This window comes from Egretta garzetta, unplaced genomic scaffold, assembly GCF_000687185.1.
Source record: "Egretta garzetta isolate BGI_Z169 unplaced genomic scaffold, ASM68718v1 scaffold647, whole genome shotgun sequence".
Taxonomy (NCBI): domain Eukaryota; kingdom Metazoa; phylum Chordata; class Aves; order Pelecaniformes; family Ardeidae; genus Egretta; species Egretta garzetta.
The window spans coordinates 169108-191287 of NW_009260191.1; the positions used below are offsets into that span (position 1 = coordinate 169108).

General features: G+C 49.7%; 1 protein-coding gene across 1 annotated transcript; it reads left to right on the forward strand.

Moving 5' to 3' along the window:
* Positions 1 to 3331: 3331 nt before the first annotated feature.
* CCDC198 (coiled-coil domain containing 198) lies at positions 3332 to 14643 on the forward strand. The gene is made up of 6 exons (XM_009642188.1): positions 3332 to 3581; positions 6621 to 6697; positions 10747 to 10833; positions 11507 to 11605; positions 12034 to 12199; positions 14396 to 14643. The coding sequence occupies exons 1-6, from the start codon at positions 3365 to 3367 to the stop codon at positions 14641 to 14643; spliced, it is 894 nt and encodes a 297-aa protein (XP_009640483.1). The 5' UTR covers positions 3332 to 3364.
* Positions 14644 to 22180: the final 7537 nt, after the last annotated feature.

Sequence of the window (22180 nt, forward strand, 5' to 3'; positions counted from 1 at the left end):
CCCTGGCCCTAAGCACCTCGTCTGCCCAGCTTTTAAATCCCCCCAGAGATGGGGACTTGACCATTTCCCTGGGCAGCCCCTTCCAGTGCCTGACCACCCTTTCAGGGAAGAAATTTTTCCTAATATCCAATCTCAACCTCCCCTGGCCTAACTTGAGGCTGTTTTCTCTCTTCCTGCTTACACTGGTACATCTCAGCATTTGGGGATTTCTTTACCCAATATTTTGCTTTTGTACTTTAACCTTCCCCCCACCCCAACCTCCGTGACCAGCCGTGATGCTCCGACAAGCCGCTCCCTTCCCCGTGGTTTGGCACAAGATGCGCGCTGTGGAAAGCAACACACGCAGCTGTGACAGTAATTTAAAACTAATTTTCAAGGAGAAGTTTCGAGGCAGAGGCAACCTGCTGCTGCTGCTGGTGGACACGAGATGGGTGCCCTGTCCCAAATCCTTCCCTTGGATCGCCTTTGCTCCACGCACGGGTGAGTAACAAACTGCTCCTCTGTGGGAAAATGCCCTGCCCTGAGTCATGGCACTGCCCTAGCCTTGGGCTTTCCCCTGTACCTCCCTTAAAACAAGGGCATCAGAGTGCTTAGGGGTCAATGATTTCATTCTGACTACAATAAATTTACTGGAGAATCCACTTCTGGCAAGATCAATATCACTTACAGGTTCCAGCTGAATTTGGTGGAGGGTTTGGGGCAAGAAATGAAATGAGAGGAAGATAGAAAGAGTTTTCAGCTCTCCTGGGAGGGACCACGTGCTGGCCCTAACAGCAACGTATGGAACCAAAGCTCCTTCCAGCCCCCTGTTTCTACAGCACAGCACTTGGGAATCAAACTGAACCTTAAATACGGATAAAAGGCTGCGTTAAATAACCCCCCAGCTAAAGAAAAGGGTGAGCTTCACACCACCGGGAGGGCAGTGATGAAGCCCGCCTGAAGCCGAGCCATGCCTCAGCCCATCCTTCCCCCCCTCAAACGCCATCGGCTGCTGTTCAAGGCAGGTTTAAGCGAGGGGGTTAACATAGGATTACAGGAACTGAGCAGGTTGAAATGGTGCTGGTAACCACGATCTCCACCACCACACACGCGCAGCTCACCCGGCAAACCCCCCAGCATCCACCCGACACCCTGCACAGCTGCGGTCCAGGGAGCCCAGGTAAAGACACAAGGGGTAATTTTGGCCCAGCAGTTGCAAGTAATTTGGGAGCCTCTTCCAGTACCCTTGAGCTCTTCTGGAACCCAGTTCAACCCCAAGCTTGCTCTCGGTTTGCCCCAGCAGCCTGCAGGGAGGGTGTCTTTTTGCAGGCTGCCTTCCTCCCACCACCCCAAACCCACAGCTGCTGCCCCTGGCCCTCATTGCTTCACACAGTAAAGGCACATGGAGATCAAAGCGCAGCTCCAAAGCACACAGATGCCGAGATTTTTAGGGATTTGCTGGGAGATACCGGACATTAACTGATGCAGCCCCAAGGTGCTGAGCAGCGCTGTCGGGCGCGCGTACCACGGAGCTGTACTGCAGCAGGGGAGGGGGGCTCGGTGCTCACGAACCAGCCAGGACACAGCATCGTCTTTAAATGGAAGGAGGAGCATCTCTTCACCTAGAACTCCTCCAGATGAAAGGCTTGGAGCTGTATCAGCCTCGGGTACATCCGTCCCTTTGCAATCCCCTTCCCTAAATCGCTGTACGACAGGCCACGGTGCCATCCAACTCATCTGGCTTGGAGAGAAACCTGGCCTGGAGAGGGGGTTTGGTGGCATGGGGAGCAGCGGGACCCTGCGAGGACTTCAGCAGGGCCAGGGCCACAGTGTCACAGCCGGGTGAAACACCCAGATGCAGCACAACGGGTGCTAGCTTGAACAGCCATGTGGGTTTTCCACTGCTCCGATACATCCATCATGGCATTTAATTCACAGTTTTCCCAAGCTGCTTAACAGGAATTACCTGTTCTCAGCAGGGCAGGGGGAAGGGAAAAGGAAAGGAAAAATAGACATTAAGCATTGAGAAACTTAGGAGAGAAGGAGGGTGTTGATTTGATATTTTCATTTGAAAAGAAGAAGGAAAAAAAAAAATACAGACTGAGCTACTCTGCTTCCTCGTGCCCTGCGGTAAAGCAAAGTCACGAGTGGTGTTGGTGCTTTGTGGCTAGAACATGAGGCCAGGTTGCTCCAGGGATGAATACTTTCTTCTGGGAGGTGCCATCCCCAGCTGGTGGCATCTTGCAGCTCCAAACCTCCCCATTTCCATCCAGGGGGAGCCGAGCTGTTTATCCATGGATCTAATGGCCATGACTGCTGGCTGCTTGGCCCTGATCCTCATCTCCCTCCACAACCCTCCTCCTCCCAGCACTCCTCTCCCAAGAGAAAAGCCAAAAGAGGCCCCGATTGCTCCAAACCTATACAGGATTGTTCCAGAAATCCCAGTGGGATGAGCTGCTGCTAAATGACTCCTGGCTCTGACACTGTCGTGGGCTCTCCCACACACTCAGTGTTTGCTGGTCGCCGTGCGTTCCACAGTGGAGCCCACAAGTGCTCTGACCTCCTCCCGCAACCCTATTCCTGCCAAAAAACCCACCCTGCAATAGCAAACTTGCATAAATAATCCTCCCTACATATTTTCCAACCGCTCCACCTTGGAAATCAATGAATGTCTCCCTACAGCTCCGAGGAAACTGGGCCCTCTGAACCCCCTCATATGCCTTGGGAATGGAAAGGAAGAAAAATGGGGATGTGTAGACCTTTCCCTTATGCACTGATCCAGTTGCATTTGGCCCAAATCCTGCAGCAGCTCCAAAGTGCAGAATATGACTCACTTTGGCTGATGTTTTCAGGTGAGTTTGTGCTAAAGCCACATTTTTTCCAACAGTGCCACCGGCCCGCAGAAGCAAGGGTGGAAGAACCTCATCCAGCCCCAGTCCCCAGGCTGCTTCTCCCACGCAGGGTGGGAGATGCTTTAACCCTTCTGGTGCTCAGAGGATTGAATTGCCTTCCAAAAACTGAAGATTTAGCAAAAGAACTGCTTGTAGAAATGCCTCCAGGTCAGCCAATGTCCAGCTGAGCTGGTGCCCCAGTTGAGAATCACTTGTAGGTAAAAAACAAAGCTTCCCCCAGGCTTAGTGCTGGCTCCCGGAGCTGCTTTCCACTTCATCAGCAGAAGCCACCTCTCATCCCCATGGGGGAATGGCTGGGGCCGGGTCAATGTTTAACTGAGCAGGGAAGGACGTGTGGGCACGAGCCAGCCCTGGCCTCAGCAGCCGCAGGGAGCTCCCTGGGAACTGCGGTTGCTCGCAAGGGTCCCTCGGCCTTCAGGGAGGACAGCGCACGAGGGGTTTTCCTTCTGCTTTCAAAGCCACTGCTCTGTAAAATGGGCCTGAGCTCTTCCAAGGCACACCCCAGGGTGACCAAGGTGGCACCGATGCTCGCCAAGGAGGCCCTGCCCGCTCTCACTGCCCCGTACCGGCTCCCCGGCACGCCGGGAGAGCCCAGCCTGCACACATCGGCCATGGCAGAGTGGGGAATCCCCACGTTTCACCGGCAGCTTCCACCTCTCCGGGAGACCTGGTACGGGAGAGCCTCTTCAGGTAAGGGGGTCTTCAACAAATTATTGAGAAGCGCAGGGCAGAGACCCGCGGGGGCACCAGCTGGGGCTGCAGGTTTGCAGCGCAGGGTGGGTCTGTGCGTGTGCCAATATGCAGCAGTAGCTTTTTGCCTTTTTCAGGACATTTTAGCATTGGGGAAAACCTAATTTTTTTTCCCCCCAGCCTGTTTCAGAAAGCATCTCAGTCACCAGAGCCCAGATCCCAGGCTTCTTACTCCCATCAGTCGTCCCCCTGGGAACAGCCCCACTCCCCAGCATCGACCTGGCAAGCAAGGGCACCAGCCTGCACCCGAGCAAGCCCTGAACCTCCCAGTTAGACACCCGTTCCGCTCACCTGCCGCCACTGGGCATATCAACATCATTAGCTTAATTAGAATTAGATTCTGGGTAATGTGCTCAGCAGGTAAAATTCAGCATTAAAATAAATTATAGCCACATCTCGCACAGGGCTAATTTCATCAGCCAAGAGGCAGAGGAATGCAAACAGCGTAGCTGTGTGTGTTTTAATACGAGTGGCATCGTGCAGCCTTTCACAGCGGGGTTTAAACTCCATCTGTACCCAAAACCTTCTCAGAGGCGAAGGAGGAGGTTTGCACCCATCCAAAAGTGGATGCACAGCTCTGACAACGAGCTGGATGGTGACGAGTGGCTTCCCACAGCCACGTCAGGTGAACGTAGGGAGAAACCCCCTTGAACACCAACATGGTTTGAGAAAGAGCAATGCAGAGGTAGGAGGATCTGCAGCCCTAGCACTGTCCTCCCCTCTTTTCCATTTCCAAAAACGAATTTCTGACACATGCCAGGCAGCGTTAAGCACCGCTACTTCACCAGGGGCTGGGTATTTCCTTCAGGATCATCCACCCCAAGGCATCAGGAGACGGTGAAAGCAAATAAACCCCTGGCACAGTAGCAGTGACGCTCCCGGAGCTGGAGGTCCTGGGGCAAACACAGATCAGGTTCGGCTGCACAATAAGGGTTTTCAAGTACTCCATGACAGCGAGAGCAATCAAATATTCCTGTTCTGGAAAATTGTCTCACTGGGTATTTAACAAATGCTTGTAAAATACGCGTACTTTTATAAAAAAAAAAATCAACTTTAACCCCCCCTCAATAAATGTCATTTTCTATTACTTTTCATTTTCAGAAATAAACCGAGTATGCTCAGGAGTACTTGAGCGATGTATTAGCTTGAGCTGCTGTCTAAATAAGCAAAGCCTCTAAGAGAATAGGTTTTATTTGGTTTATAAGGGTTCATCTTGGCTTGTGTTAAATCCTGCTTCCTCCGGTGGGGAGAAGCCGCTGCTACTAAAGTGCAAGGGTAAAAAAAAATAAAAGTCACGAGAATGACTTCAGCTTGGGCCCCCTGCTCCCTCGGTGGTGGCCGTGCTGTGGGACAACGCTCCCTCCCCACCACCAGCATCGCCCGGGGGTGCCAGGACCATCCCTGCCCCAGGACCCAGCAGGCCTGGGGGCAGCGAGTGCTTGGTTCTTAGTTCTGTGTCTGTGGAGGATAAGGGCAAATCTCCTACAAGGCAAGGGTGGATAGGGTGAGAGGGAATAATTTAAATATATTTAAAAAATATATATAAAGGGAGAAATAACTTCCTCAAAGCCATACACCTTGCGAGGACAAGTCAAGTCCCAGCCCCTTGCCTGTCCCATGTTCCCAGCAGCATGAGCCACCTCCTTAGGTTTTACTTCCCCCTTAAAAATGCTTTATGCACCAATTTGCCCCACAGATTGAGAGGCAGTAACTCAATAACCCCCCCTTTTGCCATTACAAGCTGGCATCTCGGCCCGTGCTCCCCAGCAGCTGAGCTCCATCTCCAGAGGTGCCGCCTGCGCTGGAAATTTTCACTTTGGGCACCCATTCCTGCCTGCGCGGAGCATCTGCAGCTTTGCTTGGCGGTTAATCATTGCCGGTTAATCATTGCCCGTGCCCAGCAATCATTTACCCGCTGGAGTCACCACCTCCTCCCATACCCCAATGCCCTCCCTCCATTACCTTCTCCCTGTCTTCTCCAAGAGCCCTGCCTTGGCAATCTTCCACGGGGCTCATTTAAAAGGGACACTGAAGTCCCCCACAAGGTGACCTCCAAAGTATTATTTTTCTTTTGGATACAACTATTAAATTTGGCATCAACTGTAGTGTAATTCCTGCACTTTATCCCCAATTCTCCTCCCCTGCGGCCACCTCGGGGCTCCCACCACACAGGAGGAGGAGCTGCTCAGCAACACCTCCCTCGACTCCCTGTATAAAATGGCATTCAAATGCACCATGACAGTTTTTTGGGACAATAGGTGGGATAGAGAAACTCTTTTGTAAAATACTTATTGCACATGCAAGAATTTGCGCTAGGGAAGGAAAAAAAAAAAAAAAAAAAGCAGTGGTGTCCACCAGCGCAGAACGGACCCGAGTCCAGCTCATGGTCAGGCCTCAGTGAAAGCAAAGCACTGCTTTAATAACTAACAGGCGATCGCTGGTGTGTAGCACGCTATTTCAGGCTGATTTCCAAAGGGGATGAGGGTCTGTCATCGCACCGCTTGTCTGTCCGTAACCCACTGACTCCTGAACCCACTGGCTGGCTGTAGCCCAGCTCTGCTGCAGTCAGTAACAGCAGAGATGTTTCTCAGTTCCACCAAAAAATAACAATAATAAAGTCCCAGGGACTGACCAGCAAGGAGAGATCCAAACTACTGCCCATGCCCCATTTTAAAAGCTTGGGGAGGCCACAGGAGACACAGAGGGTGGTTATTGTCACGTAGAGGTTGCATGAGATGTTGGAGAGGGAAGTAGGAGAGGTATGTGGCAGACATTTGTTAGAAACCACAGGCACAGGTACGACCTCACTTGATTTCTGCAGCTAATAGAATAACTTACACCATGTGTTACTGGGGTACACTGAGACGTTGGTAGGACATGCCAACCAAAAAACAAAGGCAGAAAACTATTGCTGAGTACAGCCTAGCAGTTGATGATCACCCAAAAGTAACTTCATCCATTTCTTCTCCCATCTTTAAGGGCCCCTTTCTTTCAACACCGTGCTGGAAAAGGGAGAAACCAGCATCATTAAACAGCACCCGCCTCGAAGACCTCAAGTAAGATGAGTTTGAAAAGCTCCCTATGAGTTGCTCCCATTGACATGGGCTTTCTTGGGGACATGGGCACATGTCCCAGCACCATGGTGGGGCAAACAAATGTCCTACAACAATGCAAGTAGGAGGTCCCACCTCTGGACGATCATCCCTAGACGAGCTTTATCACCAGCCCAAGTTTGATACCTGGGGCAAAGCAGGTACGTTGACCACAGAGAGGTTATTTTTGGTTCAGTACCACAAAGGAGAAGACTTCACCTTCTAAGAACAGCCAAAGAGGGGCCAATGCAGCGAGGCCCTGCCTTTGCCCTCCTGCCTGACTCCATGGGTCGTGCCTTGCTGGCCAGCCCTCATGTGCTATGGAGACACCCAACAGTGACACGTGTCTCGGCGCTGGCCATGAAGCCACCTCTCCTGTGATGACCCGCTTTCCTTTGTGGTGTCTGGGCACCTGCAGCCAAATCTTAGTGCTCCCATGGGGCTAACATGGCCAAGACAGAGCCCTTTACTGGAGGGATCCAACTTGTATCACGTTGGGCTGGGTTTGGCTCTTAAGGCCAAATGTCCCATCGAGGTCTGGCATCAGCTTAGGGGCAGAGAGGCGAGTAAAGCAGACAGACATGCTTTGCAATATGGGCTGGTGAACGTAGAGAGCAATTATTTTAGGTTTCAAGACCTGCTGTGCATGCTGTGTACCTACACACATGCCACATGGATGCTGTGTACCTTCACCTTCTTCCCTCAATAGCACTGTATATACCTGTGAGCACACACATGTCTGTACATCTAGATATAAAAAAAATCCTCCCCAAACAAACATGAAACACCCTTGTTCACTGCTCCATGGCCTTCCTTCCCCACTTGTGCACTTCCCAGATCCCTTCCCCTCCAAGCCCTGAAACCCATGACTCTGCCTGACCTGGCAATAAGGTTTCTCCCCACACAAGAGTTATCACAACATAACTAAAGCTCCAAAAATATATTTATATAATTTACTGCAAAGAAGGAAAGGAAACACCACTAGCGTACCATGCTGCACAAGGGTTAGAATTGCTATTTCATTTAAAAATTAAAAAGTGACAAGAAGCCCTCCACGTGCATTTTCCAATGCTGATATTTTTATGCACTGATGCTTCTATACAACACAAAACCTGGGCGAGGTTCAGGCCATCACATGCTCACAGGGCAAAGCTGGAGCTGCATTACCGGGGCTGTACAATTCTTGCCGTGAATTGGGTTATTTCAAACCCAGAGAAGGACACTGCTTTCTGTGCTCCACCTCTATTTTCATTGCTCCTCCACACCCTCCCAAACCAGCCAGTAATACCTTCCAACTTTGCATGGCTTACCTGCTCACTACTTAAGATGCAAAACTGTTGGTGTTTGGCCAAGACTGAGTTCTCCCTCCTTCCTTACATGTCCACGGAGGGTCAGGGAGAGACTTCGGGGACACCAGGCTCAGCTCCTTTCTGGATGCTCCCCTACTTTGCTCCTCAGACCTTTCTCCTTCAAAGCCCCTGCTTGAGGCTTTTAGCTGCATTTCTTCTCTGCTGCTTGGCCCAGGTCTGGGGGCTCCAAAACTGAGAGCAAACAGGGCTCAGAAGAATAAAATCAGGCAGGGAAAGGGGACAACTTGAGCAGACCCCTCCAATCCTGGGTGCAGCAGGGTGTCCTGCATGGGGAAGCACTTAGCTGCTGGAAATAACCCTCCCGTGTTCTCATTAGGCAGGACTTCCAATTAGCAATTAACGGCTAATGTTGTACCTGCTGCTGAGAGCCTTCTAAGAAAGCCCAGCTGCATGGGGCACATCAGCAGCCTAATTAGGTGACTGGAGGGGGTCGTCAGTAGTTGGTGGCTGGGGACAGAGGCAAATGCACTTCTTGGCTGTTTAACCCATGGAAGAAATGTATTTACCCCAACTGACCTTGTGCTTCTCTGTAGGGCGCCTGTAGGTGCTGGGTCATCCCAGCACTGGGTGCAGCTTGGACCAGCCCTGGGGCTGCCCTGGGTTGCACCAGCACCCGCCTGCCCTCAGCTGCCACTGGGCACCTTCCTCCCCAACACCTATATAACCCCTTGCCCTTAAAATCCTTGGGTGAACATCTCTCTTCCCTGCACTGCTTTGAGACCCTTTTTCCTCCCTGAGAGTGTCTCCACTCTCCCAAGATTTGGTGACAAACCCTCTGCGCATGTCCCACAACAGCAAACCCACTGAAGCAGGGCTGCTGTGCTCAAGCCTTCCTTGCTGTGATTAAGGTCTTTTAAAGTTAATAAAGAACAGATGAGCCACCAGACAGGGTCAGCTGAAACCCAGGCTGTGGCTCTGGCCAAGTCTGATGGTTTCAGGTGGCCACCAACTATTGAATAAAGTGCTCCTGGCTTTGGTGGGAGGGTGAGGACGCAGCACCTGGAATGAGCCCAGCTATGCCTGGTGAAGTGTCATGTGGAATCGCAGCTTCATTTAAAAATCTCCTGCCAGCACGTAGTTTTTAGTCATTGATCTTATTTCCATTCTGGCTGTCTTTATGCATTATTAAAACACTGATAATGCTCGCTGCAGGACAACACCACCAGTAATCCTATCCCATGCTTCTGCCATTGCTGTTAGGGGGTGTAAACAGCACCAGCAAACGCCCTGTTCCCTGCGGGAATATTTTCAAAGACAGCGGAGCAGGATGACGTGGCCTTCTCAAGGACTTTTAGAGGATATTGGTCGTTTTTCCAGAGAAAAATCCCAAGAGCTTCACAGACATGAAAGAAAAGAGTCGATTTTCCAGCCTGTGACACAACTTTAGCCAAAAGCCTGAAACTTGGCTTCCCTGCCAGGCTCAGGAAGACGAGCCGATAGATGCAGGAGTTTATCTGCCTTCAGCCACCCCACGCTGGCTGCCTTGGTGGCATCTAGGCCTGGTGCACAGCCCAGACCACAGCTTGTGGTGTCACATGCTGCCATCTAGTGCCATTTTTTAAGCTTCATATTCAGTTTTGTGGGGGGGTTTTTGATGCTGAAAGACATGCCATAGAATCATAGAATACCAGGTTGGAAGGGACCTCAAGGATCATCTGGTCCAACCTTTAACTTGGTGTTAACCTTTTAACTTGGCGTTCAGGGATGCCTCCTTTACGTTCTACTGCTAATTATTTTTCTTCTGCGTTATTGCATTGACTTATGGGATGCTTCAAAATTACAGCTCAGGCTTTGGCAGCAGTTCAGTGCAGACAGGCAGAGGCGTGCCACCATTTAGAGGACACTCTAGTTCATATTCAAGAGGTTAATGATGTCCCACATAAAGTGTAAGTCAGGTCTTACTGATGAAGTCCTGGATGATGCTCCCCTTAATTTTTATGGAAGCTGGACTCAGCTCCCATCCTAGAGGGGAAAAACTGGCAATATCAAGGCATGAAATGACCCAGTATCCTCTAGTAGCTTGGCACAATTTAAGGAGACAACTTACCTCCTTAAAATAAAAACCCATGCTCGGGGCAATCTGTAAAGCAAGTCTCTGCCCACTTCCATTAGCCACCAGGAAAGACGCATTGTACCATGCACAGTCCTGCAGAGAAAGATCATACTCAGGCCAACATAAAAGAAACGGCTTGGACGGAGGGAATGGTGCTCTGGGTCTCAGGCATCTGGGATGTGCCCTTGGATGACCTGCCAGGAGACTTACATTAAATTATGATGCTTCTCCACGCTTCAGCTTCAACGTGAAGCAATCTGGGCTGGGGTTTGTCTTCACTCGGGTCTTGGCTGGAGCCTTGGGCACTCTTGAGGCTCAAAGAGAAATACCTATGGGGGTGAAGCTAAAGTCAGACGGGGCTTTTGCTCCTTTGACTCTAATGCAGGAGAATCCCCCAGTTTTGTTGACTCCCAAAGCACCTAAGGAGGTGTTCATCTCCCTGAGCATCTGCTAGAGATGTCAATCTCCTTCCTATATCCCAAGCATCCAGGACACAACTGGAGCTGGAAAAATGTCAAGGTAGTTTCATATAAGGGTTTATGATGGTGTGGAACAAGCAATGCTGAATATTATAAATATTGGACTTGTAGAGGCTTGAACCAGCTGGCCCTCCACAAGCAATCGCTCCTGCAAAGCCCTGGAGTCAGCAAGAAGTGTCTGCAAGCCCAAAACCGAAGGTAAGTGCATGGATCGAGCCCTGTGCACGGGTCGTTGCTGGCTGCAGGCTCCTTTCCCTCGTGCTTCAGGCACCTTGAAAAGCCAAAAAGCAGAAGTTGGTGTTTTACACTGGCTGTGCTCCCATCCCTGGCTAAGCCCAGGAACCAGCTGAAACACCGGTGCATGGGTGAAAGGATATAAAATAAGAGGAATATTTTTGAATCTCTGGCATGACAGTTCCCTGGATGACCTGCTGAGGCAGGACCTTAAATATTTTTGAGGCTAAAGGTTTGAGGACCGCTTTTTTAAATGGCTGAGCAACTTGAACACCCATCGCTTGCAGGAGGCAGGGAGAGGGCTGCAACCCCAAACGTGCAGAAGTGGTTCTTCCCTTCGGATCATGAGATTATCTTGGCCAGCCAAGTCAAAGCAGTTAACACCTCGGGGGGGCAGAAGCATGTATACATTGTTTTAATGAAGATTATTTTCCATCGTGCCCCAGAGCTGTGAGATAAACTGCAAGCACAGTAGAAAACTGTGATAAATTTCTGCAAGTTGGCCACGCAGGGAGCCGCTCGCTGCCTTTATCCAGGAGCGCTTGAGGGGCTGGGCGTGGATTTGTGAGCTGGTGGCTGTTCCTTTCTCTTTCAGAAAATGCAGGTTGGTTTATTTATGTTTTTAAACACCTCGTAGGCTCTGGAGAAGAGGGGGCAAAGCCTGAGGCACCTTCCTGGCAGGCGGCAGCACTTGCACAAGCTGCAGATGCTGGACTTGACTCGCAGGCGCCGGGAGGTAACGCTGAGATGGATTTGGGGGAATGCTGGGGCTTCCCCTCTCGGACAGGAGTCTGCCCATCCCTGGTTTCTCTCCCATGGACCAAGAGGCTTAAAGCCTGTTGCTGGGAAGAGCAAATGAAGCTTTCCTGGTGGTTTAGGCAGAGGCAAGGTGGGGAGCATCCCAGGGTCCCCACAATCAGTAATTACTTCTGATTTTTGCAAAGCTTTACCTTCATTTGGCTGTGGCCCATGGAGAAACCAAAAAATCTCTGTCCGGGTCATGTTCTGTCATATACCCAGTTTGGCAAATACCATTTGCGCTGGTTAAACTACTCGACTGCGTAATTATTTTCAGTGCCAACCCCCTAATGATATGCCGTGTCGAGCTGTTAAAACGTGTTTGCTCGTCTGCTGCTTGTGTTGACAACTCGTTTGCAAACCCAGGCAGAGTTGAAGCGAAATCTCCACAGGGAGGCAAAAATCAATAAACAAAAAATCAAGGAATTCAGCCCAAAGAAAGTCCTTGACACTCTCCAGAGAGGCGACAGCGCTGAAAGCCGAGACCTCGTCCCTGCTGAGCACAATCAGCGTTTTCATGGAGACGACTGTGGTAAGTAGAATAATTTTCCAAGGAGATGTAAAACTTGCCAGCCTCTTAAATGTCATCAAAGTTGTTTCCCTATGGAAGCTGCTTCCACGGCTCCATCTCCCGCTGTGACATGGTGCAAGGTCAAAAGACTGGAGGGGGGCGGGGGGAGCAGTGAGATGTCGTCGCAAGGCGAAGTGTTGGGATGCCTCAGAGCAGGACGCGGGTCTCCAGGCTGCTTCTCTGACAGCATCCGGACCTGAGTAGATGTGAAATAAGAGCCATGGAATAGCCATAGGGGCATAAAAGCAAAGTCCCCAGGGCCAGGCCCCCACAGAAGCAGCTTTCCACCGGCAGAAGAGTCTCAGCTTGTCCCACAAGTCCCTGCATGGAAAACTGAGTACCAGGACAGAGGGTGTCCCTGGGGTCCCATGTCCTTGGAGAGGCAGGGAGTGCACTGGGCAAAAACATCCCAGGAGGTGAGCATACAGACCACTGCATAGCTGGACATAGACGGGCTGGGGGGAACCTCCAAAGCTCCATCAACATGATGGCCAAAGCGGTGAAGGAGAAAATTAATGGAAAACGACTGCCTGAATGCCCACGCTAACCCAGTGATTGCCCCGTGCAAGTGCGGAGCGGGTCCCTTTCTGGAGGGAGCACAGGGCTGAACCGCTGGTAACTGCAGTCATCAGTGGGTACACAACCGCGTGGTTCCCTGGCAAAATATGCTGGGCACATGGTGCAAACAACCCGCTCAGCAGGGTGGGCTTCAGAAGAACTCTTCTACTGCACCAGGTTGGTTACACCTCAAATTTTTCTGCTCTGGAGAAAGGAAGTGTGATGTTCCCTTGCAGCAAAAGGGAAACCTGGGTGATTTGAGATCGCTGGTTATTTTCAGGGCCCTTGTGAGACTGTTTTTTGGGAGAACAGTCAGCCTTATCTCTCCCCCTTGACATGCATGAAGGACTGAAGGAGGGTACCCACATACATTTTGGGGTGTTGAGCCTTGCAGTAAGTCTACTCTGGCAGACCACCCTTGGGCACATTGGGAAGTTGGAACCAGGCTCAGCAGGAGAAAGAAATGGAGAATGAGCTGCTGCAGCAGCAGCTGCCAGAGGTTTGCTCCTGGCTTCATCACTGCATGGTCCACCAATATGTTGCATTCATATGCACGGTGTAGCCTCTGGACTCCTGCCATCCTTAAGTTACCATGGGGTAAACGTTACAGTCACTGAGGTTACTCACTTTGTAGGTTTAGTTTTATATGGAAATAGCTTCCCACTGCCCAGAGCCAGGCAATTTCCATCGCAGATTTGCATTCGTCTGGGCGACGTGTAATTAAGGTGAGGTGTCCCTGGTTAGACGATTTCCAGCCGTGGTTCCGTTTGACTTTCAACGTCTGATGTGAAAATGCATCAGGTGAAATTAATTTAACAGTGGCAGATCTCAGCCTCTCTTGGGGATGTCTCCCCGCCGCAGCCCATGCCATAGTGCAGGAGGGAGCACGGCACGGTCTGCGTGACAGCGATGCCAGCCCGCGCTGAGCAGGGGATGTTCATTCCCCCACACGCCTCGAGGATGGGCGAGCAGCTGGAATGGACGTAGCATAAATCTGGAGGGCTGACCTGCGGTGCTTTGGATTTGGCCATGACTCTGATCTAAGCTTTGGGGCACTGGCGGACACAGGGTGGGGGAGAAGCTGGAGGGGGGTGGAGATGCCAGGGCACAGAAGGTGACCTTACCGTCCCCAGCGAAGGGGAAATCAAAGCGAATCTCAGCCACCACTTCGTATTGACATCCCCAAGGCACGAGCCCTGTTCTGCTTTGCTTGCCCATGACAACCTTTGGCACAGGCTGGAGACATTACCGAGGGTGAAAATGCTTAAATTTGTGAAAAACTTGTCTGCCAGTGAACTGTCACCAGGAGAAAGGGGGAATGGACTTGGCTGCTCCTATTCCCTCATATTTCTTCACCTTAGCTCTCTCCTGCTTGGGGATAAAACCATACTGCCTCTAGCCAGACTCTACAATTTCACCAAATATAATCCCGAGTATATTATACCTTACCCTGCTGAGCCCCGAGCATGGGCTCTGGTCTTACAGGGACCTCTCAGGATCTTCTTTACATTCCTCCAGCCGCCCATAGCCATTTCCAGCTAAACTCCAGGGGACTGGGCATGCAGCTCTGCAAAATTATATTTTCTTTTTCTCCCCAAGGAAACGCGTGGGGTAGAGGACTCTCCAGGCAGCATGACAGGTCTGAACTTTCTCCAAGCAAGAGCAAGAACGTTGACTTGTGGTTCCGCAGGGAGTCGCGGACGAGGGATCTGTTCTGGGACACCTCCAGCACGGGCTCCGAGGAGTGGGAAAGGGAAGAGAAGAAGATTTGCCACAAGCCTGCACTTGTGAGAACCAAGACAGAGAGAGTTTCTCTCTTCGATGACTTTTTTGACAAGGATTTCTAATGGCATGGCTGGGGGTGAGAGGGACACGCTGAAGAAACAAGCCCCAGCTCTGGTGGCGCTGAAAACCCGACGGGTGGATGGACTGAAGGTGGGGACATGATGTCCACAGTAAGTGGCATTCCATGTCCTGGAAAAGACAGCTGGAAATGAGGAGATCACTGATGTGGAGTGAATAATGACTGCTTGGCTTATGTGGCGGAACCAAAATATCTGGGGGAAAAATGGCTTGGACCGAGCAATAATGAAGTGGGGGTAGAGGGGGGAGGAGGAGGCTGGCAAAACACCCAAGCAGAAGCTGGAAAATATTCTGGGTTAATCCCAAATATTAAGTTCCAACTGAAATGAAATGTTTCGCTTGCCTTTGGGTTACTCAACCTTTCTGTTTAACTTGTTTTTAACCTTATATCCTTTTCGAAACCACAAAACCCCAGTTCAAAATGCAAAGTAAAATGATTCATTTAGGAAATCTTTAAAGTAAATATTTTGGCATTTCTAAAATTCCTTTTTGACATTTTTTTGGAATTTCCTCTCCTCCCCTGCCCCAAATACAGAAGTACATGTACATTCTTCAGTACTAACCTCAATTTTATGGCTAATCTTCTAAAAAAGCTGGCTTTTGCCTTCTCTGCCCAGGGTTCAGCGCTGTGCAGCGAGTGGTGGAAACCGAGGGATCTCCAGCACATCCTGCAGCCACGTGCCCTGGTGTCAAGGCTGCTGCATGCACCAAGATGTATATTGAAAAATGTGGTTATATGAAGGGTATCAGGTCTATCAAAGATATCCATGCAGTTTCCATCTCTCCTAAACTGTATTTTTTCATAAAATGATCTGCTTTTCCTTATAAAATCATCTGTTATCTGAGAGAGGACTTCACCCAGTTCTCCTATCTCCTATCTGGTTGTCTTTGTAGGTCCATAAAGGCCACTGCAGTGAAGTTGCATCACCTTTGTGGAACACAGTACGTTATTCAAACACATATATAAAATGATTCCCTAGGATTTCAGTTACGCACCTTGCAGTTATCGTCACAAGCTGGATATAGGGAGAACTGGTGCTACACAAGGTGGGGAGACAGCCCACCACCAGCCCTGGCCCTGGCAAGATGACCTGCCTGATTCCCAGCATCAACTTTACCTCCATTTGAAGTTGCAGAGCTGATGAAGGGTGTTAACTCTTCCTCATACCTCCTGCTTGTCTCGCTGGGTTGCTTTCCACTTGGTCTCTCTAGAAGCCACCAGAGGGTAATACATCTCCAAATCAGCCCCTTGGCACAGGATGGGGATGCCAGGAGTAACAAATATAACTATCATTGCAGCAACTTTAATTTCCTTCAGCTGGAAACCTTATCCTCATTTTTCAAGGCAGAACATCCAGAATAACTAGATCTGAAGTCAGTTCTCAGTTATCCAGGGCAGCTGAGGCATGTCCTGCATCTCTGCCTTGAACCTGTGCTACCTCCCACAAAGCTGTTTTGGATGTGTCTGCGCTGCATCCTCAGCTTCCTGCACTACATAGCCAGAAAAAGAGCAGGACACACATTTTTAGGGATATTTAGGGGAATTAGACACCCATGGCTGACTCAGTTTCAATGGTATTTTGGCTATTTGTCTCTCTCAGGCTTTATTGGAAATCCCAGGCAGAGCAGGAGCTGGAAATCACAGCCAAAGCCCCAAGTCAAAGCTGGAGCCTCCAGCACGGCTGCCCAGCACTGAGCTTCTCTGTCCCGGTTTCACCTCTCTCTCTTTTTGACATCCCTAAATATATAGCCCATTAGAGCATGCCTGCGTGCTCCATGGAGAAAACTCCTCATGCCATGCGCAATTTCACTGAAAAGCCAAGAAACCAAACCCTGGCACAGAGAAGGAGGAAGAAGAGAACCGATCTTAATGAGAAAGGAGGACTGCTCGTGGCTAATGAGTCCGTGTCTGGAGTCTGTGTGTTTTAAAAATGCCCCTGAGAACTTTGCTGATAAACACGGTCATCGTGTGTGAGCTGGAAATACCGTGAGAGCTTTGAATTCGACGTTGAGGGTATGCTGAAAAGGTCAATGATTTAATGGGCTGGAACAATTAATCTGGCACTTGTCTATACACCTGTCCTCTTAATGATGTGACACATCTCCCTTCTGTGTTCCCATCTGTCAACAATTAAGCTATAATTGGTGGAAATGCAATTTATCTCAGATAGAGCTGATTAGTTTTCCAATAATCATGTTGCCAGCATTGGGGAAGAGTGCTGCCCACGGAGAAGAGCGTGTGGACCAGTCAATGCATATCACAGACTGTGCAGAGAAGAGTCTCTGAGCATTAATTTATCAATTTACAGTGTGCAAAATTTGCTCTTACGGAGGCGATAAAACCAGCAAACCCGCTTTCTACTTCTGGTGCTCAAAACTGTTTGACTGTGCTGCTCTCCATTGCATTAATTCATCATAACCTGTAGAGAGGCAGACGGCAATGCGTCCTCTTCTCATGTTTTCTAACATCCTTTCCAGAGGCTGGAAATGAAAATGTTTTCTCTATTACTAAAGGTGAAACTTGACATTTCTACAAATTACAGAAGATGGAACAAACCCCGCAACGCATGCACTGCAACTCAGCAAGGAAGACTTTGCAGAGCTGTTTTTCTCTGAATGGCTCCCAATTCCAAATGCTCCAAGTTAGCTCATCATCTGAAGGCCGAGTCATTACAGCCAACTATGGAGAAGGTGAATCTTGCCACCCCACCGTAACTGAGCACACACAGCTTCCATCTGAGCTGCGCGCCGCAGAAACCAGCGCCTGTGTTTTAGCAGAGCCCCTAAAGCCTTAACCCCAGTGTGCCTCCCCGGGGAGGAGAGGCTGGAGCACTGCTCCGTCCCCGCTGGCAGGCACGGGCGCGGGATGGGTTTTGAAGGATAATGATGAGGAAACCTGCATAGGGTTTGATTTTGGTGGTGCGGAGCAATGCGTAGTCAAAGGAGAAAGAGCCAGGAGGGAAGGTTGCAGCGCAGGGAAGTAGAGTGGGATTTGTCTGACCTAATTAAGGCTAAGGGCTGCGAAGCCTCTCGCCTGCTGGCTAAAAAGACATTTCTGTGGCTATCTCACACTGGCCGCCCAGCTTTGAGGCAAGGCTGGACCCATCCTGCAGGTTAAACGTGTCTCCCCATAGGAGCTGTGCTGAGGCAGAGGCTGCTCAAGCCCAGACGCAGCGCCTTCAGAGAATTCACGTTATCAGTTGTCACCAAAATGACAAAGAACGGAGATTTTAGGCAGTTAATGACGTGGCTATGGGTATCAGCAAATGGCACAGCCCTGAAGAGAGACGTAGAGTAGATAGATCTCTGCCCCAAAGCACAAGGACATTCAATCTTCCTAGTGAAATGATTGTAGGATGTCTGTGTTGGTGGCATGAACGTGGCCAGTGCAACCCAAGTTCCTCCCGCCCAGGATTAGCTGAACCGGTTTTGCTGAAATGTTACAACAAAATGGTAATGCTCATCCCGAAGCAGACAACTGCGCTGGGGAAAGTCAGCGCTAGTGGTTAATGTCTAGCAAAATCATTAGCAATTAAACGCACAACTTCTAAGAGGAAATGGCGATGAGCCTTACCCCCGTATTTAAAAGAGCAGGAAGTTATTTCAGAGCCCTTGCAGCCAGGGTTGCTGCAATATCTCTGTCATTGTTCCCAAGCAGAAAAATGATTTATGTACACTTAGTAAAGAGAGGTGTTAGGTAAATAAAGTTGAACAAAGCCACGCTGTAACTGAATCCCATCAAGCAGTCTGGATTAATGTGATTTTCTAACCTTCCTGGGCTCTGTCCCAGCTGGTGCTCGGAGTATTTGACCTCCTCAGGAATGCAAGTTTTCGGCGTCATGCAACATCCTCCCCTCCCCAACACACGCACGCATTCCAAAAGCAGAATAAACCCCCACCATCAAAGGCACTGGGATATATCCACTAACCCTATTAAACCCTTTATCTGCCCTGACTCACTGGAAGGTGTGTGACAGGCAACTGGGATTGCTTCAATCTGCTTACACAAAGCCGGGAGAGAAAAGCGCCCGAGAACATTGACTTGAGCAGCTCCGTTTCAGGCTGTACATGAAGATTAAAGTATTATCATCAGCTTGAAAAATATCAACCGTGGCATGTTTTGGTTTGTCTAACTAGGTATTCTCAGACTGTGCCACGATAGCACAGCCCTAAACCTGTTGTTTTCCAATGCTGGAAACAGCGATTAAGCCCTTAGGGTTTCCAGCTTTCTTTAAATAATTCCTGAGCAAGGTCAAGAGATGGCACAAGGGTCCCCCGATGAATTAAGGGGAGGGAGGCAGCTCCTGTTTCTCTTCTGAGCCTCTTTACCTGTTCCTGATAGGGGATGTTGACCTTCCTGGGATGTCCCCTCCCTCCCAGCAGGGATGGTGTGGGGATCTCTGGCCCAGGGGGAACATGATCCATCTCGGCCGATGGGACAGAGCTGCCCACAGATACCTCCTGTTCTTGTATTTATTTCTTGCTTAGCACAAGGGTTGTAGCTTTTTGCCACCTACTGACATGTTGTGGGAACAGCTCATCCTGTGAATTCCTGCGGAAGGGCTTAATCGTGCACTGGTGCGTCCAGCATTGCCTGAGCGGCCCGCAAAAATCAAAGCGAGAGTAAATGTGGCACTTGGCACGCTGACAGGAGAGCAAGGCGTATTCAATCGGTTGTTCCTTGCTGTATTTCCCTCTTTGCCCCATCCCTTGAGCACCTCATTTCATCATTCCAGAGAGCAGGAGCATGGGAGAAATCAGGCATCTCACTGGCAAAACAAAGCCTTGACTTCTTCCCCTCCTCTCTTTCCCCCAGTTAATCTATTTTTTCCCTTTCATCTCCCCCTAAAGTCTCTGCCTGGGTTTTGCCCTTACCCAAGGGACCTTCCTTCTTCCTTAGCTCTGCTGAGGGCTTCTGATCAGAGGACAGGAGGTCTCTGCAGGACCCCATGCATTGCTTAACCTTCATATAAATCCTGGTTTGATGGTTTAAGCAACGCGCAAAGCCAACAGCACTAACTCATTGCGCAGGGTGGACTTCAGCCTCCACGAGGGAGCCCAGCACGCGTGTTGATGTCCCCTGCCAGAGATGCTGAATGAAGTGTCATCTCTGCGGGGTAAGTTTTGAGGAGTCTCTCGTCCCCTCGTGGAGTTTCAGTGAAGCTCAGCTGGGGAATCCTACACCTTCCCAGAGCTTCTCTCATTCCGCTCCATGCAGCTTTCCTTCTCCTTCACTCCCATCAGCAGCGTGCTTTGCTAACGCGCACCCTCAGTCATGGGGTAGAGCAAAACCCTGTTGTGTTGCTGATCCAGCCTTGAATTTCCCTGTTCCTCCTCAGCCACCCTGAGACACAGCAGATACCCGTGCTGCCATTAGCTGGTGGTCCAGGCAGAATGCAAATAACCCATTTAATTAAACCAGATTTTCTGCATCGTATGATCTAACATCCAAAATTGCTTTATTAACTTGGTACTCAATCAAAATGCTAGATGACAACCGTTCTGGGAGAAAAGAAGAGCCAAGAAAGCATCAGTTTTGCAGTCACCCCATGCAGAAACACCCCTTTCATTAAACACTAAGGACCAAAGCACTTGCCCTCGCTGGTAGCCACTTGATTCGGGTTACAAACACCACCCCCAAGCAACCAGCGTGGCTCACGACTTACATCTGCACCGCAAAAAAAAGGCTGAGCTTAAAAGCCAGGCAGCCCTTCTATTTAACACACAAATCACCTCCTTCAGTTTAGCCGAGCTGACCTAAAAATGCAGCTTTTTGCCACACAAAGCCTCCCTTGTGAGACTTGCTGGAGCTGATTTTTCTTACAGCGCTCCTCTGTGTTGAAAAAAAGCTCCTGAAGCTTCATTTCTCTACGTCGCACTTATATAGGGACCATGAGCCCATTACTGCTTCAGTGCAATGGGGACTGATAAAATACCATGCTTAAAGCTTTTTTTAAGGTCAGGTGGAGAATTAGCACACAGTGCTGACACGGTTCTGGATCTCTTCCCAAACTTTATACTTAAAGAAGTAGATATTATTTTGAGCAAGATTAATTTTCTTCGAAATGTGTCTGTAGATCTTTGCAAAAAATGTCGCACTTTTCCCTAAGAATTGGCCACTCAAAAAAACCCCCAAACAACAAAACAAGCTTAAGATTAGGGGTTTGGGTTGGGGTTTTCTCTAGTTTTGATTTATTGAAAACCCAATTTTTATCCACCACAAGGTATCGTTGCTATTTTCGTAAAGGTAATTGGTCACAATGATCTAGCTAGCTGTTACTACAAATAATCACCAAAATGTGGAAGAAAGTATTGTGCCAAAGCTAGAGCAAGAAAAAAAGGCAAACCCCAGGATCTTTGATCTTTAAAACCAATTTCTGCAGTAACCCTTGCTTCCAACCTTTATTTTGAATTTTCTCATTCCCAAGGCTCTCCAGGTCCGCTTTGCAGTTGTGAGCAGAAGGACTGGAAGTGGCCATAAAGCAAAAAAGACGAAAATCTTCCCGAAGACCCTCAATCTTTTTTGCTGAAGGATTACCTGCTAAAAACAAATTGCCCAGCCCTCTTTTGGAGCCGAGGGCGAGGAGCTGGGAAGAGCTCATTGCTGCTCTGGGCTTTGATAACTGCTTCCTTCATCCTTTGGGCATGTTATGGTGCTCTGCCCTCAGTTATTTTTTTTTTTTCCTCCTCCCTCCCACCTTTCAGAAGAAGATGATACTTAATTAACTCCCTCTAGGGATCTTGTGCAGCTCAGTTAATGTTCGGAAATGGCTTTGAAGGCAGCCAGCTTTGTACAGTTTCTGCGGCTCCTCCCTTCCCCAACCCTGTTACACCCACACGCTGCTCTTGGCCCCGGGAGCCCACATCTCACACCACGGCACTGGCTCTTGCACTGTAACAAGTGGAGCATTTTTTCCATGCTTAAGCAACCAGATTTCCCCTCGAGATCTAATGTACAGGGATGGCTTCAGGCATAGACGAAATAAGCCATCTCCTCCAGAAGGAGCACGATGAGGAGGTAAAGCCACCATGGTCTTTCTGGTGCTGGAGACCTGGAGAGCTTGGCAGCCGTGGCTCAAAAATTAGGGTATATGGGGCTGGAAGCAGCCCCAGCTTTTGCTTTGCCAGCCAGGTGCTCACTGTTCTGACATTTTCCCAGCTCTACCCTGTTTTCTTCTTTTCGACCATCCTGTGGCAAGAGCCCCTGCCTAAGCCCCCCATCTTTGGCTCATCAAACTTGAGGTTTTCCTCCATCTCAGCTAACAGCCAGGAAAACAGCCAGGAGTGTGAACCCACAGTTAGGCTAAAGGCAAAGGAGAGCGACTCTGCAGAGCCTGGGAAAACGCTTCAATCTCTTTGGGGTTTTACCCTACAGTGACACTGAGATGCTGTTTCATCAGTTCCCTTCTCACAACTTCGACTGCTCTTAAGACCTCAGTACGGCAAAGGCTCGGGTGAAGGTGTGGGTGAAGGCATGTACCAGTTTGTACCGATAGGAGGTCACTAATGATGTGCAGGAGC